Source organism: Cylas formicarius, unplaced genomic scaffold, assembly GCF_029955315.1.
Source record: "Cylas formicarius isolate icCylForm1 unplaced genomic scaffold, icCylForm1.1 PGA_scaffold_8__14_contigs__length_24414737, whole genome shotgun sequence".
NCBI classification, from domain to species: domain Eukaryota; kingdom Metazoa; phylum Arthropoda; class Insecta; order Coleoptera; family Brentidae; genus Cylas; species Cylas formicarius.
Window position 1 is genome coordinate 6,064,688 of NW_026844361.1, and position 25,556 is coordinate 6,090,243.

The 25,556-nt window shown below is 38.4% G+C and overlaps 6 protein-coding genes across 7 annotated transcripts in view; 2 read left to right on the forward strand and 4 right to left on the reverse strand.

Annotated features, from left to right (window-relative positions):
* The window catches only part of LOC132706662 (ATP-binding cassette sub-family D member 1), a 54,004-nt gene extending 45,803 nt beyond the window's left edge, over window positions 1-8,201 (reverse strand). Inside the window, exon 1 of the mRNA XM_060678130.1 lies at window positions 7,899-8,201. The gene's annotated coding sequence lies outside the window, so the exon portion shown is untranslated. The remainder of the gene's footprint in view (window positions 1-7,898) is intronic.
* LOC132706250 (cilia- and flagella-associated protein 45-like) lies at window positions 2,381-5,237 on the reverse strand. The gene has a single exon (XM_060677466.1). It carries the CDS (start codon window positions 5,024-5,026, stop codon window positions 2,636-2,638), a length of 2,391 nt encoding a protein of 796 aa, XP_060533449.1. The 5' UTR covers window positions 5,027-5,237; the 3' UTR covers window positions 2,381-2,635.
* Window positions 8,202-8,336: 135 nt separating the features above from the next.
* Window positions 8,337-9,748, forward strand: LOC132705951 (large ribosomal subunit protein mL44). The gene is made up of 5 exons (XM_060676936.1): window positions 8,337-8,469; window positions 8,521-8,757; window positions 8,807-9,003; window positions 9,058-9,361; window positions 9,409-9,748. The coding sequence occupies exons 1-5, from the start codon at window positions 8,391-8,393 to the stop codon at window positions 9,498-9,500; spliced, it is 909 nt and encodes a 302-aa protein (XP_060532919.1). The 5' UTR covers window positions 8,337-8,390; the 3' UTR covers window positions 9,501-9,748.
* LOC132705949 (uncharacterized) lies at window positions 9,597-18,698 on the reverse strand. Of its 2 annotated transcripts, XM_060676932.1 has the most exons (9): window positions 18,422-18,698; window positions 18,163-18,228; window positions 17,978-18,106; window positions 17,570-17,927; window positions 17,456-17,488; window positions 13,445-13,871; window positions 13,260-13,389; window positions 10,506-10,675; window positions 9,597-10,457 (listed from the first exon to the last, which is right to left on the reverse strand). In XM_060676932.1, the coding sequence occupies exons 1-9, from the start codon at window positions 18,590-18,592 to the stop codon at window positions 10,406-10,408; spliced, it is 1,536 nt and encodes a 511-aa protein (XP_060532915.1). In that variant the 5' UTR covers window positions 18,593-18,698; the 3' UTR covers window positions 9,597-10,405. The 2 variants fall into 2 exon arrangements, with proteins under 2 accessions (XP_060532915.1, XP_060532917.1); XM_060676934.1 differs by lacking the exon at window positions 17,456-17,488.
* A 99-nt stretch (window positions 18,699-18,797) lies between these two features.
* LOC132705948 (BRCA1-associated protein) lies at window positions 18,798-21,637 on the reverse strand. The gene is made up of 8 exons (XM_060676931.1): window positions 21,455-21,637; window positions 21,134-21,398; window positions 20,519-20,683; window positions 20,070-20,468; window positions 19,928-20,019; window positions 19,701-19,878; window positions 19,500-19,649; window positions 18,798-19,386 (listed from the first exon to the last, which is right to left on the reverse strand). The coding sequence occupies exons 1-8, from the start codon at window positions 21,507-21,509 to the stop codon at window positions 19,086-19,088; spliced, it is 1,605 nt and encodes a 534-aa protein (XP_060532914.1). The 5' UTR covers window positions 21,510-21,637; the 3' UTR covers window positions 18,798-19,085.
* A 132-nt stretch (window positions 21,638-21,769) lies between these two features.
* On the forward strand, window positions 21,770-24,882 carry LOC132705950 (zinc finger protein 616-like). Its single transcript, XM_060676935.1, has 3 exons — window positions 21,770-22,047; window positions 22,106-22,267; window positions 23,065-24,882. Exons 1-3 carry the CDS (start codon window positions 21,898-21,900, stop codon window positions 24,256-24,258), a joined length of 1,506 nt encoding a protein of 501 aa, XP_060532918.1. The 5' UTR covers window positions 21,770-21,897; the 3' UTR covers window positions 24,259-24,882.
* Window positions 24,883-25,556: the final 674 nt, after the last annotated feature.

The following is a 25,556-nucleotide window of genomic DNA, read 5'->3' on the forward strand; positions in this document are numbered from 1 at the left end:
CATGACAATGCTAGACCGCACACCGCAAGGTTCATACAACATTACATTACAGAATTTGGTTTTCGAGTTATGGAGTGGCCAACATGCAGTCCCGACCTCAATCCGATCGAACATTTATGGGATGGGTTAAAATGGAGAATTCGAGCTAGATTTCGTTCCCCAACCTCGATCCCAGAGCTTATTGTTGCAATAGAGGAAGAGTGGCTTAACATTCCATAAGAAACAGAAGCGAACTTGATTAGGTCTATCCCTAATCATAGTCTTACCCATTATTAAAAAATAAGTTTGTCAATAACTCTATTTATTTTTATTAATTAAAAAAAGAGTTAATTTGACTCATGCAGTTATTTTAGTAAAAAGTTATATAAACTGGCATTAAAGCATATTAAATTGTCTTTTAAACAGCATATTTTCTTCTCTGAGTTGATTTCTATGCACGCAAGTTTATTAGTTGTCAAAATTACCGTTGTCGTATTAACAAAAATTATTCCTCTCCTAGTAGAAAGCTTTCGAAATTATTAAGCCCACCATCCTCGACTTGTGACTTCAGTTCTTCTTCATGGTCTGCAGCTGACTAAAGATCATGACAATTGCTAAGGAATTTTTCACCAGAGTTAAGAGAGAAGAATGATGAGGAGACTTTTGCTGTTTTTCACGCATGTTACGGCGGAGATTTATGCTGTTGGTTTAGGAGTAAATAAAAAAAAAGTGCACTACAACACAAAGCAAGGTTATCACTTCAAAATAAGCATATCTACCTGTGTCGGATACTGAGTAACACATGGATTAAGTCAAATGAAATCGCAGACTAACTGCCTAACTCTGGTCGGTTAGTTCTTCTCACAACTTAAGAGAAACATTTGGAAAGCTTGGGGTATGACATGGGGCCCATGAAACGGAAAATTGTGATTGTGGTTAATTTAGCGACCTGACTCATGTGTTGTTTGATTGTCCGATCCACTGGGTCAATAACCCATAAAAGCTAGCTAAAATAGTATATTATGTAACAAGTGGGGTAAACGGCATTTGATTTAAAAAGTTTACCAAACTTGTTTTTCTACCACCATTTGTTGTTGGGTACGTTTTTACACAACACGAAAATAGTCAGTACCATACTCGTTAGAATTGACAAGCGTCAAAATTCAAGCTGTGGGTAATATCTGCGAAAACATCCCATTACTCCGAAACCGGTGCGTGCTAATATTCCGAAAATGTCCGAAATGGCTCGCAGCTATAGAAAACGAAAGTGACGTGATAAAATGACCCTTTCCGTATGCTAGAATGGCGTATAATTGGATATTATACGGAAGGGAGTAGAAAAAAACTATTCAATTTACTCCCACTCCCCTATGAGAGATCTGGCAATACGTACTTTCGTATCTATAGGAATCCGTGAGAAATGAAGGGATGTCTTATCCCTTGAATGCCGAATAAGTCAGTAATCAGTCACCGTCGAGTTATAGCTAAAAGAAGGTGTTCTGGGTTGGTTTTGGGAGAATGATCTTAGCCGTGGTGACGAATAAGACCCAAAGAAGAAGAACGCGAGTTAACCCTTTCTTCTTGTTTACCTTTGAGGTTAAATAAGCAATTTTGTTCCATTGCGTATTTTCGTTTAATTATTGAAATATTTAGCGAGAACTGTCCGATTTCTTTTCTAAAAACTCTCTATTGCGTGCTCCTGTTTTCCGCATCGTTAGGCAGTAATGCAGTATCAGCATAAAACAATCCTATATATTAAGCCATATTAATTAAAAGTCAACTCGGTCGGCGATCACCTCGAGGTCGGCTAATATCGTCAACCGCAGTGTCATAATGTCCAAATGTCATTGGCCAACTACTATGTTTGCAGCGAACGTCCGAGTTCAGTGATCCACTAACGATTCAAGGCCGAAAATTCAAGTAAATCGATTGTGTTCGTTATTTTTGTCCGGTTTTATTATTATTATTATTATTATTATTATTATTATTACTGACGTTATCCTGTTAAAGCTTACACCACCTTCTTGTTTAAGATTTTGCTTAAGAACCTGATGAAGACTGGCGGATATGATTTGTTTTGAGGAAGAGTTGGCGGGTTCTGGTTTTGAAATAACAATCGATGTTGGTTTTTATTTTGCATCGTGGCACGCTCGAGTATACACCATCGGAAAATTATGTTAACGGTACCGGACCTTAATCTCATTGAGAACCTTTGGGAAGAAGTGAAATGTTAAATTTGAGTTACAGGATTCTCAAATTTCTTTTAATTGATAAAATTAAAGATTTGACGATAATTTTGAAGACCCTGTCATTATACTAGCCTAATAAACTCTCCAAAATGCATGATCATTTCCACAGTAATTCGTTTAATTTTCAATTTTTAATAATTGCTTCACTTTTGTCCAATATCGTACCTAGATATTAATTGGTCGAATGCGTTGCGTGAATATAAATTCAAACTGGATTTATCGGTGTTGCCTTCACCGGACATCGATAAACAATCTGCAGTTGTTATTGAGGTGAAACGCATTATAAAATGCATTAACGTCTCGAGGCTGCGCGTACCCTTGTTTCTGTGGCCAGTGGCGCGCGTTTGCAGGGCACCGATCGCATGAGAAAGAAAAACATATCCGAAAGGAGTGTATTTAGTTAAACGTCACCTTCTGCAAGCGGTAAACATGGCCATCAAATGAGGATGCTGCTTCATTATATCGATAAGGGATCGAATTCGATCTTCGGTGAATTCTTCCGCAGACTGCTGACCCGCTCTGCATTCTTCGTCGCCCACCACCTCCGTCTTAGTCGCGTGCGTAGATCTCTTCTTAACTTCCTTAGGCAAGGGGTCCTCTTTATTCCCGACTGGCTTTTCTTCAAACACCTCGAGTTTCGGATGAAACGACACCACCGACTGGGCGGTTATCGATGGATCCCGATCGATTACTTCGATATGGGACACCTTCACCGACCGTTCGTCTAACGACCCCCTGGACGCCTTGATTTCCCTCTCGATGTCGCTGTGCGTGATAGAGAAAGCCTCTTCGAGCTTTCGACACCTGTGACAACATGACGTGGTCGTTTGAAAACTTTGCACGGACTGATCCTTCTTGCGACAAATAGGAGACGGTACTTTCAGCTTCGCCAGCGACTCCCTGATCATTTCTACCGAATCCCTGGCCGTCACCAGTTTCGAACTTCTCCTGTCCAAATTGTTCCTGTTTAAATTATCCTTTCTCACTTCTATCGAGTCCTTGGGAGTCACTCTAAACTCGGTGCTGCCCGTTCTTTTAACCAGAGACGCCTTGCGCAATATTATAGAGTCTCTCGCTTCGACCGCCAGGTTTCTGCTAGACTCGCGCTCGCCTAGCTCGGAATTCTTCAGAGTTTTCAGTTGACCATCGGCTTCATCTTCTCCTTCCTCCTTCGCCGCGACTAATCGCTCTTTGAGCAACTCCAGAGAGTCCCTGGCGGCTAAGATCTTCGCGACTCTTACGGGCCGTTGGATGACGTGTTCGTATTCCTCACGAACGACCTCAAATTTCGTGGACGGCTTTAAAGATGACCGTCGTTTCATCTCTTTGGGCGGCCTATCTTCGGCCGTTTGTTCGTCCGAACTCCCGAAATGTACGGTCGACCGTCTTTGTCGGGGATACTGTGTGATATGGTCGTCGTTGCTACGTTTTTCAGAGAGCTGATCGTCCGACACCATCCACCTCAAGTTCTCCAGCAACACCTCCACATCTTGGTTCCACAAATCGTTGCTTGGTCTAATTCCAGGACAGGTGAAGGGCAAGTTCTCGAAATTCTCCCTGACGTACGTCTTGAATTGGTGATCTTGATTCACCGAGTGAGCGTTTGACGATTTGGGCTTAGACAACCTCAAATCGTCGTCGCTCGATTTACAAGCTCTCGTTTCACCGATATCTTTAAACGAGCTGAAATTGACCATCTTCTCGACGGAGAGCAAAAACTCCGATTGCTTGGGAGCCGATTTCAGTGCAAAATTGATAAATTTCTGGAACTGCTTTAGAATTTCAAGCAGCGAAGCATCTCGGACTTCCACTTCTCTGCTCTTCTGTGCCTTTGCTTTCGCGAGTTTAGCAATTCGTTCGTCTTTGGACACCAAAAGATTTCTCAACTCTTCCCCTTCACGTCTATAGAAATCTTCGATTTCCCTCTTCTGTTTACAGCACTTCTCCCGCTCCGAACACAGCACGTACATCATGTTCACCAAATTGGTGCATTCCAATTTATGCCGGAGCAATTTCAGCGCTTGGACGGTTTTCTTTTCCTGGTTTTTTAAATCGCACTGACGGAGCGTCTCCTTTTCCGTCACTTCTAGCTGGAACCTATGGACGAGACGTTTTTCTTGCTCGTCTAACTGCGCAATAAATACTTTGGCCAAATGGCGCACCGTAGATTCGATCTCCCTCTCCAAACGACGGTTGAAATCGATCTTTAAATCCTCCTCGCGATGTTTGCTCGTCTTGATATGTTGTTGGTCAAGTTTCTTCTGCAATGATTCCAGTTCGGCTCTTAGTTTAATTTCAAACTCCTGGTTCTGCCTCTCCATTAACATGCTGCAGTTCAACCTCTCCCTTACTTCCACATCTTTAATGGTACTCTTCAGTGTTTCTTCCATGGTTTTCAGCAATTCGTCCCTGTATTTCTCCAACGCCTTTTCCTTTTCCATTTCGGCTTGGTGCGCGGTTCTGTCCTCCAACTCTTTGCCGATCTGGAGGATGCCTCTGTGGGTAAGTGCCTGGAGGCATTTCGGCGTAAACGGAGGCTTTAACGCGAGCTTTCCAATGAGGAGGTCGCTAGGGGAGACCCACAGATTATCGCCCGGACCTCGCAGAGGTCGGGCGAGACCGAAATCTTCCTTTAAAGCATCCTCGCAACTTTCGAAGAGCAGTTGGGCTAAAGCGCCGCCCAGATTCGTTTTGGCGTTCGACAATTTTGGCGCCATTTTGTGCCTTAGCAGATCCGCCCGGGTTTGTAAGTATTTGCTTTTCTTTAAGCCGACCGCCGAGTCTGTAGACGAACTCATCGGGAATTTTGCAAAAACCGCGCGTATGTCACTGTCAACACGCCAACCTTAACCTACCGCCGCTTCATTCGCAAGTACCGTTACATCCTCGGTCGGGCGAAAAACGGAACCAGCTACACCAACGTTGCGGCTACTTTCACGTAAAAAGGAAAAAAGGATGAAAGCCGCAAGTATTTTGAGGTCGATGGCATCGCTGACGACTGTAATTGAACCTAACCGCGAAACACAGAACCCACATACGTTGTTACGGCATTTATTATCCGTTAAACCGGAAAAATCCCAATGATCAACGGTTGCGGTTCCATAAAATTGAGTTTAAAAAATAATCATCCGTAAACCTTTTTTCTAAAATGGCCCTGTCGTCTTATGATTAAAACGGATGTTCATTTTTTGGAGGTTTGATTTGATGATGTCTCTCCAAAGTAGTAAAGATTTTTTTGCAAAATAATAATAAAATCGTAATTTGGCTTAAGTTGTAAGCCGACTCTCAATGGTACCAAGCCTGAGCCTTGGCCTAAAGGAGCCAAAAGGAGAATATGTGCTCATCATCTTGGTCCTACCAGAACAGTTATAAAGACAAGTTTTTCATCTAACTCTGCCCAAAGTGAGCGGGTGCTCATCATGCTGAAAGAACATCTCCAAACGAGTAAGTATTAGAATATTCTCAATTCGTTATCATTTGTTATACGAAAATTTAAGTAAGCATAGATTAAATAATCTATTTGGCAAAACAAAAAAGAAACCTATTATTAAGTATTACCTATACCTACCCAAAAATTGATAGAAAACTATTTTTGAAAGTTGATTCCTCGAGAATCCAAGGGTTCTCATTATTCAAGGAATGCGCGTTGCGAGTATAAAAAGCTTTATCTTTTGAAAATGAAATTTTGGCAAAAATATCTTGTTAATTGAGATTCTACTGACAAAATTCTAAACGATTTGGAAAGTCTTCGGGTCTTAAATTCTGTACTTTTAGCTAATGGGATTTGGGTCATTCTACGATGCCAAAAAATTTATGTCACAAAACTGGAAAATAACGGTTAAACTTTTTCTTTTCATAGTAATTTATTGACAAATGTCGATCTGAAGAGATTGAAACATTATATCCTAACAATTGTTTTAGGGGGTTTATCAGAGTGTAAATGCTATTTGAGGATTTTCCTTCATTCTGTTTAGGGCTCCTTGGCCCGCCTTCCTTGCCACTGAGAGCGATTAAATGATCCACGTTGTGCTAGATTTCTATTTTGAACTCCCCTTTAACGACAAGCGTGTTAACATTGCAATAAAATAAATAATGATAAATAAATAAAATAATAGAAAATTGCAATAAATAAAATGAATATCTGCCACTTCTCTGTTCGAAAATGCTTATAAAAAAACGAATTAAAAAAAAAGAGACAATGCGAACAAAAAACACCATACTAGATGAGCAGTGTATTTTTGAAATCCATTTTCCTAGCGATATTAATAAATCGTATCTTCTTCTCGTAGCAGAACACAAGTTTTCCGATTTTATTAGAAAAAAAAGTGTAAAAGTCAACCTAAAAAAAGTTATAGCAGTTCTCGTTAGTTGTCACAAGTTAGCCAAAACTAACCAAAATTTGACATTTATAATTTTAGAATCAGATTCAGCATGCCCAAATTCTCGACACATGTTTATATAGGAAAATAAAAACAGTAGTGCCTACTTTAGAAGTAGAATATATTATTACAGCTAGACTTACTAATTTTGGGCCACCATATACAAGTAGACAATAAATACAATAAAATTATAAAAATAAAACAATATAATAAATTTCTTTTCTAGTTGTCCGAAATCTCACATTTATTTTTCATTCGTGTCCCAATTTTCTTTTGGCGTATGTTATAAAACTATTTATTAGGCTAGGAATTTTTCATTTTATAAAGTACACAAATGGAAAGACAATAAATAAAATATAGAAATGAAAATAAAAAACAGAAAAATCGATGTGTGTAATTTTTGGTTTTATTAATCACTATTCACTCATGGTATTCTGGTTTTACTTTTTCTTGATTTTTTAAAGATAACTAACTAACCAAAACTAGGTCACTGGTATTGGCATTCGAATTACCACCAAATACGTTTTCAGGGTACCTGCAGCGTAACTCATAACTTTCTCTCAGTGTAATAACCGAAAACGGTACCATTTCCGACCTTTAAAAATTGGTCTCTTAATATCAAAGGCATGATTCCGCTTCTGTGAGGTTGTATTATTCCGTGCCATCGACCAGACATTACGGCTTTCAACAATTAACATGGCCGCTGACAGTTTGTTAGTTTGACAGTTTTTAGTTTATATGAAAAGGCTATAATGTTTTTTTAAATAAAAGTTGGATACTTAGTTTCTTTTGATTTAAATGCCAAACCCTGCATTGTGTCGCATTATGCAACTCGCCAACATTAACTAACAATCAAATAGAAAATAAACCCAACATAACGAAACATGCCTTGCGGCGAAAAATCGAAAGTTGGACGACGGGTCAACAAACGGCCGAAAGAGTATTTTAATTTGAGTACTCACTTTCTTCCTTTCGGTTGTAGACGAATTTAACGGCATACATAACGCGATTGGGTAATCGATTATGTATTAATGATCGACGGTAAAAATCCTTCTGCTACGACCGCGACGTCATTAACATACATTTATAGATGAATCGATGCCTGGAACTCGATTATGAGTAATTTGTTCGAAGCTATCGTAATTTAAATTTTAAGCATGTTATTGGAAGTCTTAATTATAATAAGGAAACGCTAAGCCACTTCCTATAGGTTATGAATAATAAATAACAGACGTACTTTGTCAATAAAACTAAATAAATTAAAAGAAAAACTTAGCAAACCGCTGTTTACCTCTCCGCAAATTGATCATAGACATCTCATCTCAAGAAACAAATCCAAGGCAATGGCACGACGATTGTTCACTCATGATTGGTGTTTGATCACAAACGTACTACTCACGCGACAACTTCCGATCACACGTTGTCACTGGCCAGTGTTTTTTATCCTAAACGTAAAGCCGCAAAAAAAAAACGAAACTTGTACTTAAAGGGAACCGCAGTCACAATACATTTTAATTGGGAATGGATTTATATGATGCACACACCTAATACGTAAAGCTTTTGTTTGTTAAAACATCTTGCGATAACAAAGAAGAAAGAGTACCATCCGATAATCATTGATTACAAAAACTGGGCTATTGCTTTATGCTTCTGTGCCCAGTGTTAATAAAGGAGTAGAAAAGATCTTTGTTATTACATTTGGTCGAATGATTTTGGCAATGTGTCCAATAGTAAAACAAATGGGACATAACCAACCAATCACTGCAAGACATTTTATAATAAAATGAGCTTTTGGAAACATTCTTTTACGTTCGCAAGTGGATTGCTATTTGTCCCCAGCGGAGCCCTGACACGGGCGCCTAGTAATTATTTTTTTCTGCTTATAATCGGGACGTAAACCAACTCTCTTTTAGATCAGCGAACTATTAAAAGATGGGTGGCTCCAACTTTAAAGGAATTAAAGCGAAGGCAGTCTCAGGTCGGAGTTCAGCCCGAAAAACCGCGATCTTCTTATTTGGAATGGAATTATGAAGCGGAACTGTTTGCTTTTGGTAAACGATTGGGGGAAGATTTTAAACGGGACATTTTAAAACGCGCCCTCATCCAAACAGAGTACGCAAATTTGCTGGAGTTTAATCAGAAAGAAAAAGGTAAAATATATGGAATTAATTGAAGTTTGTAAATATCTTTTTTGTTTAGGAGAAATATCAGAGGCAGTTCACAATCATGACCTAGTAAAAGAGGGAGAAAGCATTATCTCTACATATATTGCGGAAGAATACTCAAAATTGTACCCTGAAGATGTTGTTAAAGCGGTACAAAAGTATTTAATGAGTAAAGAGATGTTGTCCCATGTAGCGAGGCATTTAGGGCTAAAAGACCTTATCTTAGCCAAGGTTTATAAAATTGCATTTTTGTTTTATGTTAAGTGAGCCGTTTCATATTTTTAGGAGTATCCTCCAGAAAATCAGACTATGTCAGATACATTTAAAGCCGTTGTAGCTGCTTTGAAGCAATCTCAAAGCCTGGAGAGGGCTAATTTTTTTGTCAATGACTTTTTATTATCTCAGATGAATGGAAAAGATCTATTTGATATCTGGAGTCCAGAAAACCCATTCGACTACCTCCTTAACATCTTGCAAGGTAAAGGAATTAAAGAAGTGGAACCTAGGTTATGCAACCAGTCAGCCACCAATACAATTTTGGCGAATTATCAGGTCGGTCTGTATAGCGATAAGAAGCTACTCGGAATAGGTAAGTGAAATTTGCCGTGGAAATTAGTTTTACCTATATTTTCGTAGGTTGGGGCGAAAATATAAAAACCGCCAAAGACATGGCCGCTTTGGATGCTATCCAAAAAGTATATAAACAGCATTGTACTAAAAAAGTGTAAATATATAAGTTTTTTGTATTTGAGTTTGATTATGATAGGGAAGTTTAAGGTAAGGTATGTTAATACTGATGTGAAAGGCAGTTTAGTAAACAAAACTAATTGCTACAGTGTGGTTTATTTTCAGTTATGACAAGCTTTTACGAACACGATTTAAAGACTAGAGAGTGGCAAATAAAGTGGTGTCTGCATTTTTATCCAAGGCACAGAATTGCAAGGCCTCTTGTAACTTAGAAAAAAAAAACTTAAATCAGTTCAAATTTAAACTTTGGCACATTTTGAGCGATCCCCCTCCCGCAAAATCACTAAACTGTAAAAAATTCATAGTTCACATGTACCGAAAGACGAAAAAAAAAAAATTCGTAAAGCACTTGGTCCTAATTCAAATAATAAACGATCTTTTTGGTAGATTCAAAAATTGAAGGTCTGTTTCAAATCAGAGAACTACAACAAAGAAAAAGGGTGCTATATTTTTTGAGCGACAAAATTTTGAGTCCTGTGCGTCATAATTGTCTGATAATAATTTTAACACAATCATGTTTAGACAGAAGGCAGAGAGATAGAGAAAATAGAAATATTTCAACATTCACTTATCCCTAAGTTTGGTTCTTACATTCTGTAAATTTAAGTATTATCCAAATTTTCATTTAATTGTAATGCAGAGCATCATTATTTTCCCAACCAACCAAAATCGTTTTCCCTTTTCCAAAGTCTCGGCGTATATTGAAAACGTCATAAATGCTGTCGCTTTCAGTAAAAATTCTTAAGTCACAGCGCTATCTCGTTAAGTAACGTAAAACCCTAATGTTTACTTGATATTAAGCATATGTTTGCTATTTTAATATGTAATATCAATAAATTAAGTAATTTCGGACTCGTGTACATGGCATTAGAGTCTAAACCTCGGGCTAGGTCTGATTCTGATGATACTGAGGTCGTCCGGCGAGCTCCAACAGATACCTAGGACTTACGGTCAATATCCGAATACTCCGTCAGAATAACGCTTACCTATCGGGATGGTCCAGCCAATCGGCAGCGCTCAATTTGACCGCTCTTTGCTTTTCCGCCTCCTTCACCTCCCACTTTTTCACCTCCAACTGTTTCTCGCGTTGCACGTTGTCTCCGCAACCCCACACTTCGATTGTTTCAATATAAAATGGAATTTTCTGCCACTCGATCTAAATGGATGCATAACTATAACAATTCCGCCAAAGGGAATATACAGGGTGTTATTCTACTGACATTGAAAAACCTCACTAGCGAACTGACACCGCACCGTGATGCAGAATAGATATTTTGTTCGATTCAAATCGGATCAAAAAAGGTTATCCTAACCTTACCCACACGAATAAGACAACTATGACCGCAACCGCACACGTTTCCAAATGATTGGAACATATTTGGGGCAGGTATTGCATAAATTTAGATAAATTCACTGCAGAATCTATTTAGGTTACTTAATATGGTACATGGTTATAGCACAAAACTAACCAAATATACCGTTTATGTGTCTTGTTATGGCTCGAGTTATGTTTTTTTTTTTACAAGCTGGATCGATTCAATTAATTAATAACAAAAAATTTGACGATATGTGTGTGAATCAAAAATTGTTTTAGATTATTTTATTTCGATCAAAATTTAAAACAATATAATGTTATTGGTTACTAATGCAGTCTAATCTAGAATGAACTGGAAGTTTTCGTAGTTAGTGCAGGAAAAAAAAATATGACCAAACGTTAAACTGGCGATGTTAAGATACTATCAAATACTTAGAGGAGTATATTTAGATAGAAATATAACCATGCACAGTCACTTCAAAAAGATCATAGAAAAGGCGGGCAAGGTCACAGGAAAACTCAACAGATTAATGCCTAAAACTGGAGGTCCAAAAGACAACTCACAGTAAAATCAGTTGAATTCTATGGAGCGATAATATAGAACAGGGCAAATAAAAGAATGCTACAAACATATTACAACCTGGTACCGCATAGTATGGACAAAAGCACTTATGGTAATAACTCGCACACCACCAGAAGATATAATTGCCGAAGAAAAGGAAACAATGCGTTAAAAAACGGGAAAAATAAGAAAGACAACACTTGCTAGAAATATGGCAGGAACGATGGGATTAAAAAGAAAGGCTGACAGAATGGCCAAAGACGGTTAACACTGGAAATTGATCTGACACGAGTCTTTCCTATCGTAATTTGGAATGATTTGACTATTGACGAACTAATAGCGTTTTAATTTGATGGTCAGTGTAGTGGATTAGACCGTTTTCGCTGTTCGAATTTATTCAAAATTAATGGAAACAGTTTAACGTGTTAATAATGAAACCGATTATATTTTTGCGGTTTCAATTTATGTGATTAGCAATGTGCCCGCTAATAATTAATCGGGAAACCTTGCTAGTGTGAGTAAACAAAACAATACGATCGCGTAATCAACTTTTTTTTTCATATTGACTTTTTATGTAAGAAAATTGGTAAAAAGATTGGATTTCTTTACAGAATATGTCAGGGGTTGAGACACTGCTCTAGGTTATTGTTATATAATAGTATTGGAGAGGAGGTGCATAGGTTACAGTTGTTGTAGAACAAGGCAATGCGGGTCGTTCTTTGTTGTAGTCGATATGCACCCATATCGATTTACGATTTAATTATCATAATTTATAAAATAAAAAATGATTTAATATCGCCACATCTTCAAAACTACTTGACCCAAAGAAGTGAAAAGCATAGTCATAATGTTACATCAAACAACAGTTTCTATCTGGAGTTTGAGGGGACAGCTTCTATGCAACAACATTTGTTTCGAAATGGTGTTCGTCTTTTCAATGCTCTTCCAAATGAACTAAACGAGTAATATCAAATTGTTTGTAAGAAAGCGAAAGAAATATTATTTACAAAGAAGATAGCCGTGCTATATTTACATGTATTTAGTGGCATTTTTTAAATATATTTGTAGTGATGTATGTATAAAACTAGCCATGCGCTAAATAAACCTATTTACTTAATTGGATGTAATAGACTATTGGCACTCAAATCTTGCCAACGTTAATACCAAAAAAAATTTTTTTTGGAGTTTTAAATTTATGAGATGAGCACTGTTCGTCTTGAAAATTAACCGAAAACTCTTTGTATTGTTAACATACAAAATAATAAGTCATCACGACTGTGGCTATTTCACCTAGCTGAAAGATCCAGTGGCGCGATGTTTATACGAGATTTCAACGCAATACCAGGCAGCAACCCTTACGAGTATTGTTACCATTTATAAGATATCCTTTCAATTACACCCTGTATATATTTTTTCAAAAAAACTTCCACGGGCTACTGTAATACTATTTACAAAACTTCTGGACTCTTCTTGCGTAGGTTGTTTTTGAATCAAACTTCTTGACGTTTCGCCAATTGGTTTCTTGAGAACTTAACTGAAATTGGTTCGCATTCTACTGAGTAATTGCTTATATATTGTTTGAGGGGGCGGAGCTAAAGGAGCGGCATGAACATTGCCTTGAATGCCTGATTCCAATCTCAGCCGCGACTTAGGTCTTTACCTTTCACCAATATCATTCATCAATCATTCATCCGAGACAATGTTCATGCCACTCCTTTAGCCCCCCTCAAAGAGAAACAGCGAGCCAGTTTCAGTTAAGAAGAAGCCAACAGGATGATTGGAGAAACGTCATCAAGTTCGATTCAACAACAACTGAAGCAGGAGGAATCCAGAAGTTTTGTATATATAAAAAACGATACAAACTTTTTCAAAACCGGCGTCGACTATAATTTTGGGGGCTCTCGGATCGGACCCGGCCCTAAGCCCTTGGGGGTAACCCCTCACCGTCGTGTTAAGGTACAATATTTTCGAGCCCTTTTCCAACAACTGAAACCTAAACAATACACGGTAAGTACGCGCGACGCGCGGTCTCCAGCCGGCCATCTTACTTGGGCAGCAGTTGAAAAATGGCGGCGTCTTCCCCGCCCCAATAGTGGTGTGACTCTTTCCACTCGCAAGGCGCGGCTACACAAAACTTCTGGTTGTTTTCCACGCGGAATATGACCAGCGTGGGGCCCTTGTAGTTGAGCACGTGATGCAAGAACCGATTGGCGCCCAGACCCTGCTCGTCCGAATCGTACAGTAGCGTCCAGTGGGACGGGATGGCGCACGCTATCTTCGACAGAAACGATTTGCTAGACAAGCCCGTGCCGCTACTGCTCGGCGAGTGAGCTTTCTGGGGCCGCGAATACATCGGGGGCAGGGCGCCGGCCAATAGCCAAGACATGCTCATCGTGAGCAGGTGCGGGTGAAGCGGTTTGCCTTGGCCAAACGGCCCCGCGACTTGTTCCAACACGGGCGTGGCCAGTTCCAAACCTTGGAAACACGTAAATATTAAACTCACGGAAAATATGGTAAAATTATTGGAGAATGATTAATACTGAAGATCCTAAGACTACAAACTGGACGCCCAACTAACATTTTTCGCTTTATAATATTAACGGTTACTTTTAGATTTCATAAAACCTGAGGACGTATCAATTGATCACCAAACCAGAACACTTAAATGGAATATCTTATTGTTCCTGCCCGGTCCCATAAAATGTAGAAATCTGTTGAATTTAGTGTCGTTTGATATTAAATAGTGTATATTTGTTATCTAAATTGATAGAGGCGCAGTGCCTATAAATTTGGGAAATAGTGTTTGTCGTAAGCGGATGTATATGGATTTGTAATATGTTATTTCGTTATGTATATATTTCTTCATACGGTTTCCGGATGCTTTGTATTCACGCTGGTAACCAGGCCAAATGGTAACGGATATCCCGTATGAGATAATTGCAGGAGCCGTAGGAAGAATCCGTCGTCATTCTATGACTATTTACTTAGAAGTTGTTCTACTGTTAACAAACCTGGAGGATGATGGAATAGTCCAGACCCTTCCATTAAAAAGGCATCATTTAGGAATTTTGAACTACATTTACCAATATTCGTAGACTTGTCAAATTGCCCAAGTTGCAGGGTCAAATAACACAGTAAATTTAAAAAAAAAACAGTGACCAATTTTTAGTCCATATAAAACTAGTAAGTAATACATTTCATTATCGCTATAAAACCGACCTGCATTGGTTGTAAGCGTCAAACAATGCCCTTCACGCTTCATCTTTTCCCATATTGTTTGGCGTCCTCGTCAACGCGACTTTGCTTAGATAGATTTTCACTTTGATCATTATTATGAAAATGTCTTGATAAATATTACAGCTCGCAATAATTTTACATTTCAGCCTTCTTAAAACTGAAGCGCTTTAAAGTGTAATTTTGGTGACCACAGAAAATTTTAAATTATGTTAAATTTTTTTGCAATTAAATTAAAGATAAAATTGAGATTTGAAGTTAAGCCGGAAGCCACCTGGTGTTCAAATGTTAATCCATTCGGCGGACAATTGAGATCATTGATTTATTAGTGTTGTAGTTGACGTTGTGCAACTTGTGTGCTAAAAAAAACTCATTTTTCAGAACTATTTATTTTATTTCAATCTAATTGTGGCGAAAATTATTCAGAAAGGACTATGCTTTAATTTTTTCCACCAGAAAGTAGTCAAAAAGTAGTCAAGTCAACTCAAGTAGTAGTCAAATTTCAAAAAGCATTCATTAAAAGAAGAAAAACAAAAATTCCTATAGGAAAGAAAATGTGGAAAAAGTTTAAGAAAGTGTGTTCACTACATTGACAGGCTGCTTGTTTTGTTTGAAGGCAAACGGTTATATTTCAAGAATATTTTCGAGAGTTGAAGTTTCATCATGCAAAAAAACTTGCCCTCGTTCTATAATCCACCTGGTATGTTCATTGCTAGCAATATATATCAGTTTCTTAATTACACTTCGTCTTAGCCGCATTTTGCCTAAAAACAGACACGACTTCAAAAAATAAAAATAAAATTGAATTAATCTTTTCTCTTGAATTTTGCATTAACTTTTTTTTTTCATTTTAGACCTAGGACAACAATTTAAAGAAACATTGCAATTGAAAAGAATTATAGTCAGGTTATGTTTCAATGTACTACACAGTGGTTCAAATGTCCACCGTAGTATTATCTACCTATTATCTTAATTTGAAATTCCAATGCCCATAACATACACCGTGTTCATCAGGTTCACTTTTTAAACACCTGGGAAACTTCTATGAAACCTAGGTGTCTTATAGCAATATCGTTTCTTTCAATAAAACATAAGGTTGTTTTATAAAAATATTAAATCTATATTAAAATTAAATTATAAAAATATTAAATCTGTTGTAGGAGTAAAAGCTAATGTTTTTATAGACCTCTATTGAATATCATAATAAAACCTTAAACTGCGAAAACTGTTAGTTGGAACGTAATAAATAAAAAAAAATCCCAGTCGTAATGATTATTTCTTGGACAAAGGGCGAGAAATTTGATACGGACAACATATAAAAAGAGCTTATGGAAGCGAAGGTATCTGGTTACAAGGCATAAGCGACATATTAAACAACAAAATAATTTGAAATGCACATAACAGTTTCGGCAACTAAATAAAAACAATAAGAATAGGACTTTGTCGAACATACCTTGGGCGACAAGTACTTGAAGTTACTGACTTCGCGTGACAATTCCGATTCTCTTTGAGAAACAAATAATTTTATTTATTTAGTTTTTAACTTAATTTACAGTGGCGAACTTTATAGGCTGGACCAAATACACTTTTAATCGAATGATCTTAATAAACATTTTTCTAGGAAAATTTAGTTAGTCATTTGTCATTTGTATAATGGGGGCCTACCAAAAGGAAGTAGTTAAGTATGGTGGCCCGTTGCTAAATTATCCAAGGTAATTTGCTTCCCTTAACTGGCAAATTGATCATCGACAAAAAGAAACAGTTTTTTTTTGAAGTCATAAACCTCCCAATAGATGGAAGTACTTACTAAAAATGTTAAGTTACGTTCTGTGCAATATTTATTTAGTTTTAAAAAGCTATAAACAAAAATTAAAAATAAAGAAACCCAAACGGCTGGTTATATATTTGACATACCATTACTATGACGTCATCACTATCTATCGGAATTGGAGAGGTTATATTTAAGTTATTCATAAATATGACAAGCCGTCATCCCAAAGCGCCTATTTGCCCGTTATGGTAGATTAGTCTAAGCAAATATAAATTAAAGAAATTACAACAATTCGGTATTTTCCTCATGCTTTTATTTTACGATTTTCTTGGCTTCTGTTCATCCCTTGGATGTGTTTTAAAAGTGTTTCTAAACTATATAGAACTCAATTTTCACAAAACACATAGTGAAAGGAACGTGAAATAACAGTTTAATCTTTTAACTTTTAATAAATTTTGCAAAATATGCGCAGGCGCAGACATACTCTCGTTTTCAATCAATAAAAACCTAGTGGTGTTTAACAACCAACATACCCACTGACAGTTCGTCAATTCGGCAGCTTTAATTTTTGTGTCGTGTTGGCATTAGTAGGATAATTAAATGTATGAGAAAATACAAGTTAAGGTTCATACAAGGAAATCGCTGTTTAATAAGAAAATGACGCAAAATGCAGGTATGGTAAATTCATAGCAAAAAGGCCGATCCGAAGTAAATAATAGTAAATGGCAACAGCGTCTGAAAATAGCAAAAAATTTTCGAAAACCAAAATCGATCGTCACTGCCGTAACAGAATGCGACATAACTTTGCAGAAAGTTTAAAGAAAAACGATAGGTGTCTGCGAGTTAAAAAGATGGAAATGAAGAAAGGTTACACAGATAGGCAAATATAGTTTCCATTTTATCTCCGATTAAATTAAAAGCAATGTCAACGCGTTAAAAGTTTAATCATCTACCTACTTGTGGCCCAAGGAACAAAACCAAAATAGTATCGCGAGAGATTAGTTAAGCTAGGCTTATAAAACACATAAAATACCGGTAAACGATTTATTTTTACCTGTAGGCAATAGCATTTCGTCCAACATGCTGCCTATAACAAGAACGCAAAAATAATGAAAAGAAAACCTGTTGAGATCTGAAATCGATTAGTATTTGGCCAGACAATGCTTACCGGCAGATGTGGGGGGCTCATTTTGTTCCAAGGTTCGCCATGATGTAGCTATCGCATGGACCGCGAACCTGTGTAAGGGCAACAGCAGTCTCGGAGTGTTGTGTTCCAGCCAGTGGCTGACGAACTGGTGGGATAGGCTGGTTTTCTGATAAAAGCATCCGTCGACTACGGCTTTCAAGGTTTTGTTGATAGAGAAGCACATTTGCGGCCCGTCCGAATAATGATCCATGCTTATATGGTACGCGCACATAAGTAGGGAGCGAAAAGACTCTGTGGTTATTAAGAGATTGTTTTTTTCTTCATCCAAGGTAGACCACATGCATACGAAAGTGTCCCTGATCGCTTGGTCGTCTAAAAGCTGCATAAAGTCGTTAGAATTTTTTTTTTCTGTCAAAGACAATTGCTCACAGTCAAATACTTGTCGCATTGCTGCTTGAACTCGTTAGTGCTGAGCGGGCTAGATTTTGCCTTGCTATTTTGGACAAAATAATCGTAGAGTTTCTCGGCCAGCAACGGATACCTCGGAAATAGGTAGTGCTACATGGGGACCAACAAAAGTAATGGGATAAATTACTTCAAGCATAAATACTAACGTAAAACACGCTCTTCGTGACCGCGTTTGAGACGTTCTCTTCGGCTTGAGACTTTTTCGACAAGACCTGAAAAAAAAACATTCAAAACAAATTGCAATGTATTTATATTTTTCCCTCATTTCCCGTCGTCCAATTTAAACATGGCGGTTGAATCGAAAGGCACCGTTGCCAACCCACTTTAATTGAAAACAAATTCTTTTCGCAAAAACTTTGCGAATTGCACGGCGTTATAGTCGAACCGAAAACCAAATCAAGTCACCTTGGCGAGCCTTTCGACTGGCATCAAGAACTGGTTCTCCGTCGAATCTTCGATGTCGTCGCCCGAGGCCGTCCGCGAGATGCTCTTCCTCGAGCCGTTGTTCGACGAAGCTACCGAGTTCGGTGTCGAAGAGCCCGATTTGATAGACTGGAGCCCGTGCTGGTTGCCCATGCCGGCCTTTTGATTTAATACGCAAAACGACCCGGAAATTCGGACGCCACCACGACCCGTGTATTTTTCTACGGTTTTGGCATTTCACGACTGTTGGCAGCGGTGCGCGCGTCATGTGACGCGCACAGCTGATGTAGAACGTTTGAACTACCAGCGTATACGAGGTGCGCTAAAAAAAATATAACCGTTTGTTTATCAAATTGAAGTTTCACGGGAAAAAATTTAGAAAAGTAACGGCTACTATTATCGTAGAGCGTAATTAATAGTCGCTCAACAAATTAAAGGGATGGGCCCGTACAGTGCCCTTTGTGTTGTTAATTTTTGTTTTTATTTACTACGTTTGAGAATAAAAACGTTTATCTAATGTGACAAATGGGATAAACAGAGATTAATTGGTATGATGCGCTATAATTTATTGAGTAAATACTTCTAGTAGCATTCGCACATTTAAATCAAGATAACGGAAAAAACGTAAATATCAGTGAGTAACAAGTTATTTGCGTCTCCGTCCCCGTTTAGTTTTCGACGTTTCAGGAGGGTCTCCTATCGTTATTGAACCTTCAGCTATCTCTTCTTTTTGTCCCGATTTCTCGATCACCTGTTGCGCGTTGATAAAAAACATAAGATCTCGCACTTGCTCCTGAAGCTCCTTCACTTCATTATCTTTCACCGTCTTCATTTCATTGAACTGTTGTTCTAATTTAGACATTTTCGTCTGCCATTGCTGTTGATTGTTCCTCAGCGCTTTCCCGAGCTGTTTCTCTTCGCTCAAATCTTGTAAAGTTGAAGTCAGTCTGGAAACAACACTGAATTTTGCGAAAAGGCCGCCAAAATCTACTTTTCTTGCTGACGTCATAATCCAGTAAATAAAATAATCAGAGTTAAACCCACTACCGCCAAACCTTACTTGGAATTTTGCTGCTGAATTTTCTTTTCAAGCGCTTGTTTTTCTTTCGTAGCCGTGTGAAGTTTCGTTCGCAGCTGCTTGTTTTCGTCAGACAGCGTGACAATTTTGTTCCTTAGGTGATGAGTTTCGTCCAATAGCTGGCTTTCCAGCCTAGGAAAATCACATCTCAGAATATAAGAACCTCAAAGTTTTCAAACCTACATTGATAGTTTGTTTTCAAAGTACATCCTTTGCTGATCCAACTGAGAAGTTAGCAAATATGTGAATTCCAGCTGAACAGAGTCAACCTTTTCCTGTGCATGTTCCGCCTCAGATGGTGGCCCTTCCACCAGCTTGCCATCACCTTTATTTTGCAGAAGTCGGTGGACAAAATTGTCCCCTATAAACAATAACACAGCATAAAAGATGAAAGCCAGTAACAACCCTACCTTTATAGTCCCACACTCTGTGGGAACCAAGTTGCAAAGCATAGCAATGTCCTGATTCTCGATAATGGGAAGCCGCATGACCACCTAAATATCTACGAGGTGGGGATATGGAATAAAAAAAAATCGAAATAAATCTCATTACCTCCCGCAACCTACGTGACCGCAAATCAAGCAAATCCATAATGCGTCCGGAGATGGTGCGGACTTCCCGCAACTCTCACATTCGGAGGTTTCCGCTTGTTCAGGGCTTTGCACGCAACGACACACGGGGCACGTCAGGTCGCCCCATTGTTCGAGACAATTGGCATGGAAAGCGTGGTTACACAATATCGTTAACACACCGTCCACTGACTCGTCCATTCGTTCCAGACATACTGGACACGTGGGCAATTCTGTATGTCCGGGAGGAGCTGAACCATCGTGGGCCCATTCGACTTGAGACACCCACACAATTCTGCATAGTATGTCAGGTTCGAGTGTGCTAAATGGCGTTCCGTTGTAGGTTAAATAGAATTCCACGGCAGCATCGTGGTTTCTAAACCTAAAACAATACTAAGAACATGGGCACTTACATAGGATAATGATTATTACGTCAGCAGGCACATATACTGGTTGGGTGATGAGTCTCTTAACACTCGAATATGAGAAATATCAGCATGGCAAGGTGCTGTATAAGCTAACATATCGTGGCATGTCATGGAACATGGCACTCCCAATAAACATAGAGTTAGAGCATCTTTGCGACTTGTTAATACACTAAAACAAATTAATTAAGATACAAGTCTAATACAAAAGATATAGGGTGTAATGTGTAGATTTAATATTAATTGTTATTATTAACTATATTATTGTTAAAATGTCAATGATGCTTATGGCCCATCAAATTTTACTGTAATAGGGCCACCATATTACCTAATAGCGATAAGCCTGACGCCAACGCCACGTCTTTTGTTTCATTATGACAATTCGCTAAGTGACGATTTTATTTTTGGCTAATTTAGGCCCTAATATAATAAATAAATAAAAATCAGCGCAAAAAAGATATTTCCTTTTATGAAATAAAACCATTTCCAATTTAGAAAAATATATAACTTTGATATACTGTCCTTTTTTGGTACCTCCTATATATAAAAAATACCATAACTTTTGCATTTTACTTTTTTTTTTAATGTAAAATAAAGTTAGTACATAAATAAACCAACTCACTCTTCTTTATAAAGGTGTAGTATGCCCTTTGTAATTTCAACGAACGGATTACCACTGAAAAAACCTATTTCTCCACGCTCCTGGGCTATTTCCTGTGGATCTTTCTCTGTAACAGGGGTTTGTTCCCGAGAGCACACGGGCAGAAGTCCCCAATCTTCCCTGGGACTCTCCAAGCGACTTGGAAAAGTTTCGACCCGTAGGTTGCGAGCTTTCCTCTGTCCCCTGCCTTTTTGTTTGCGGTCAGGGTCTTGCAGAGTATTAGCTTCTAAAAAATATATTCAGAAGCTCGATAATTGCTATTCAAAAATATCTAGTTCCCACCTTCTTGTTCCTTTACTTCAACGCGGAGAACGCATTTCGCCACCAAATCGGACATTGTCCTAAATTTCACATCTAAAGCAAAAACGTTTTAGAACGACCAAGTTTTTTTGTTATTGTTGTGACAAATAACTGGAATATTTGAACTACTCTCAAACTGCTTTTCAGAATAGATGGCGCAGCTAATAAACGGCCTCTGAGAAGCTATGATATTAATTCTCTATGAATATTACGCAGTTCGAAATTGTTGGATTAAACACTAGTTAACGGTATTAATTCTCGTCTGGAATGTTAAATTATATTTAATAAAAAATATTAGGTGAAGAAAAATTGGCAATTGCACGCTGTCAATATCAGCTAATTTTGACAGACCCCGAAAAAAGTAAACAACCCGCAAACATTCTAAAAACCGCGTTAATTATGAAAAATTAAAATTTACGAAGACGATGTCTGGCTATAAACGCGTCAATTTTTACGAATTGTGTCGTTTGTGTGCCCAGAGCATCCAAAAAGAAAAGACGCACACGCACATATTCAGGGAAGACGGGAAAAAAATTCAGCTACAGAACAAGATCAAAAGTTGCCTATCGATAACCGTAAAAAGGCCGAGATTTTCGCCCGCGACCGATATCGCTGATGGGAGTTTCGTTTTAGGTGAAGGAGGATGATTTTTTGCCCAAAGTCGTGTGCTCAAAGTGCATCAAACAGTTGGAAGTGTGTAACTTGTTTAGAGAGGAGTGCGTCACTTCAGAAACCATGCTATCCAGTTATTTTAAAAATTTCAGACAGACGGAGGACTTTAAAAAATCCGGAAAGGTGAGGGCCCCTTAACATTACTTTATTTTCATTGTTAACTCAGTTTGACATTGATTTCAAATAAAATCTACTTACATTTAAATTTTTATTGAGACTAGGTTTTAAGGGACCCCCATGGGCTGCCTCTTATATAAGCAAACTTAAGTACCTAAATTCAACTAATCCTATGACGAAAAACAAGCAAACTATGATTTCAAACAAAGAATAATAAATTTGTAAATGTAGGACTTTCATTCTTGGCTTCACAATAGTTCATATTGAACGTGAGCCCTTTAATATATAGATTGAAAAGTGTCGGCCCTAGTACTATACCCTGTGGTATCTCTGTGTGTATAATATCCGTTTCACTTATTGCCCTTTGTACCCTGTTTGCCAGGTTGCTTAAAATTTTGTGAATGGAAATTCTATCTAAACCACCTTTAAATAGTTAAAATTAACTTGGACATAAGGCACAAGTCACTGTATAGGCACAACCTTTTCTGTACAGTCTTGACCGCAAACAACAAATTTTCCAGCGGCTAGGCATTTTTCTCGCAAAAATGGGAAAAAGTTACAGAGATAATCATCAAACACCAAAAATGGAAACAACAATGGCACAGGCTGCCAGTATTCTGCGACAATTGCAATAACTTGCACTTTATTATCTAATAGCTATAAGATTTCAGATACATTGACTTCTTTAGTTGCAAAGTGCTGGTTACATTTAGGATTTAAAAATTATTTGTATGTTTGTTGCCATCTTCGTTAAAATCATCAATAACTAGTTGATAAATTTAACTCTTAAATTTTGCTTTTAGGTTTATATAAAGGATACCGTGTCTACAGTAGCAACCACGTCCGAAGTGTCATCCACGAACATAAACTTAAGCACGGTCCCATCGCAAAACGTATTGAACTTAAAGCCGAGCCCTTTGGAGGGACAATTTTACGCCGTACAGTTACCGAGCACGGCCGCAAACACCACGAAATTAAAAACCGAAAAGCAAGCGCCACAGTTTCAAAGCTCTCAACAACAGATGGCTTACAACATGAACCTGCTGAACGCCGCTATCAAAAGCACCGTCCAGCAGCTACCCAAGGAACTTTTGAGTAACGTTTTGGTCAATTCTAACGGGGAGGTGATCAATATCACGCAGCCATGCGATCTAGATGCTTCATACAGCGCCTCGAAGGGCAAAAAGTGCGACAAAAGCAAGAAACCGTCCAAAGAGGCGGACGAAAACGTCGTCAAAATCGACTTGACGCACGAGAGCGAATTGTTCGGCGAGAAACGGGACGGTCTGCCCCATATCAAGAGCACGCCCCAGCCCCAGAAGTTCAATTCTAACGCGGCACCGACTGTGATTTTTCCCCTATCCGAATTTCAAAACGGTTACGCTTCGTACCAAGGGAGCGCCATATACTCCCAGCAGAGTATGTCGGCAAACAATAATCTAGCGAACGTGATATGCAACACCTCGGAACTAGATACGGCTCAGTTGAATCCGGATTTCAACACAACCACCACCTACGCCAGCCTTTCGAACGTTATTCATCAAACCCCAGCTTTGGCGCCGCCCGTGGCCAATTCGGATTTAAAAAATGACCATCAGAGCAACAAACAGGAACCGACGGACGTCGTCAAACCGCACGCCTGTGACATTTGTCTGAAAAGCTTCAAACGCCGCGAACACCTCTACCAGCACATCAAACTGCACACGGGCTTCAGGCCCTACAAGTGTACTCAGTGCAGCAAGTCGTTCATGCGCAAGGAGCACCTGCTCAGGCACATGACGTTGCATTCGGGTATCAGAAACTACGAGTGCGACATTTGCAACAAGTGCTTCTCGCGCAACGACAACCTCCTCAAACACAAGAAGACGCACGACAAACAGTCGAGCTACACGTGCGAGGTGTGTCGGAAAGTGTTCGTTATGAAGCACTATTACCAGGCGCACAAGAACACCCACGGCAAATGTTTCGCCCCAACCTATGGCGACTGCAAAACGTAAAAAAATTTCATTCCAAATGCAAAAGCAGAATCGAGGGATAAACATTGGAGGGCATTCGATGTTTTGCCGCCAAAACCTGGCCACACGTGCTGAAGAGGTGTTTTTTTTTACTTTAGATCCGCCGCCAGTGGGGGTAATAGCGCAATCTTTTCAGTAGTGAGAATAATCCTATTTATGAGCGGGATGCTTCCCATTACATCAAATAACGATAATCAACTTCCGAGTCTTCCAATGTAGCCAGTTTTGTGTGCATTTAGCACTTAACACGCCGAAACTAAATTGAGTGAAATCCACTATTTTTTGCGTTCAACTTAAGGCAACAGATGTCGCTGGCGGGGGATGTTAGAAGCTTTAAAGCCATTGGTTTTTGGGCAAAGCATGGTTTTGAGAACACCTCCCATCTCGTAATCGACTGAGCGTACTTACCGTTAGGAATGAGTCTTTTTTACATTTTAACGCCATTTACGTTATCTATTTTGACAGCTGTACATATGGATGTAAAATAACCTACTCTTGTAGAGGAAACTTTATTCTAGTCATTTTACAAAATAGTTCCACTGTCCTAACGTTTAGGATTTGCATGTACCTCATTAAGAATATCTATGTGGAAGAAAAACGGTTTTATTTAAGTTACATTACAAGTTTTTTTTTAGAAGGTTGTTTTTTTTTGCCCTCCTACTAGTGGTGTTGATTTTACACTACAAATTTCAATGTATTTGACGTCTAAGATGTCATTTAACAGTTCAACCAACTCATAATATTTAGAGGTTATGTTATGTTTTGGTTTTGGCAAAATTGCTGAAGTATCGCAAAAATTCTTAGAATAACTATGGTTAGTTATTGTTCATAGTTAATCTAAACAAAAATTTGAATTTGATTGAAGATTATTTAATGTCAATTATTACACTGGTCAAATTTGGTCGTGACAAAATCGTCAGTGTAACAGTATCGCTTTCAAAATATAACAATGGCGTATGTACTGCCGTACTGCTTTATTTATTAAATGTGTGGTTAAAAATTCACCATTGCACAATCAAAACAACCATCCATTCTCATAATAAACACTTGCAATTTTAAATCTCCATTTTTGTTTTCAATTGACTGATAAATGTCTAAGTGATTTTCAATTGTTCTGCGGCAGCGCGTTTTCTGTGGATTTGCGTTCAACAACAAGGCGGTTTCGCAAATACTGCTCTCTTCATTTTTCTTAATTTCTTCGTGAATGGTTTGGTAGCCTCTTTGTATAGCCCGTTATAGTATTCATATTGCAAGCAAATCGGTTTTTATCAAATATGCAA

Excerpts from the sequence above, each read along its gene's own strand:
- LOC132706250 (XM_060677466.1), bottom strand. The coding sequence starts at position 5,026 with ATGAGTTCGTCTACAGACTCGGCGGTCGGCTTAAAGAAAAGCAAATAC.
- LOC132705948 (XM_060676931.1), bottom strand. The coding sequence starts at position 21,509 with ATGTCCGATTTGGTGGCGAAATGCGTTCTCCGCGTTGAAGTAAAGGAA. Across the intron at positions 21,399-21,454 it reads TGAAGTAAAGGAACAAGAAG|AAGCTAATACTCTGCAAGAC; the intron begins GTGGGAACTAGA and ends TATATTTTTTAG. Across the intron at positions 20,684-21,133 it reads CTACACCTTTATAAAGAAGA|TGTATTAACAAGTCGCAAAG; the intron begins GTGAGTTGGTTT and ends AATTTGTTTTAG.
- LOC132705949 (XM_060676932.1), bottom strand. The coding sequence starts at position 18,592 with ATGGGCAACCAGCACGGGCTCCAGTCTATCAAATCGGGCTCTTCGACA. Across the intron at positions 18,229-18,421 it reads CAGTCGAAAGGCTCGCCAAG|GTCTTGTCGAAAAAGTCTCA; the intron begins GTGACTTGATTT and ends TTTTTTTTTCAG. Across the intron at positions 17,928-17,977 it reads AATGCGACAAGTATTTGACT|CTTTTAGACGACCAAGCGAT; the intron begins GTGAGCAATTGT and ends GACTTTATGCAG.
- LOC132705951 (XM_060676936.1), top strand. The coding sequence starts at position 8,391 with ATGAGCTTTTGGAAACATTCTTTTACGTTCGCAAGTGGATTGCTATTT. Across the intron at positions 8,758-8,806 it reads GTTTAATCAGAAAGAAAAAG|GAGAAATATCAGAGGCAGTT; the intron begins GTAAAATATATG and ends TTTTTTGTTTAG. Across the intron at positions 9,362-9,408 it reads TAAGAAGCTACTCGGAATAG|GTTGGGGCGAAAATATAAAA; the intron begins GTAAGTGAAATT and ends ATATTTTCGTAG.
- LOC132705950 (XM_060676935.1), top strand. The coding sequence starts at position 21,898 with ATGTCTGGCTATAAACGCGTCAATTTTTACGAATTGTGTCGTTTGTGT. Across the intron at positions 22,048-22,105 it reads AAAGTTGCCTATCGATAACC|GTGAAGGAGGATGATTTTTT; the intron begins GTAAAAAGGCCG and ends GTTTCGTTTTAG. Across the intron at positions 22,268-23,064 it reads ACTTTAAAAAATCCGGAAAG|GTTTATATAAAGGATACCGT; the intron begins GTGAGGGCCCCT and ends TTTTGCTTTTAG.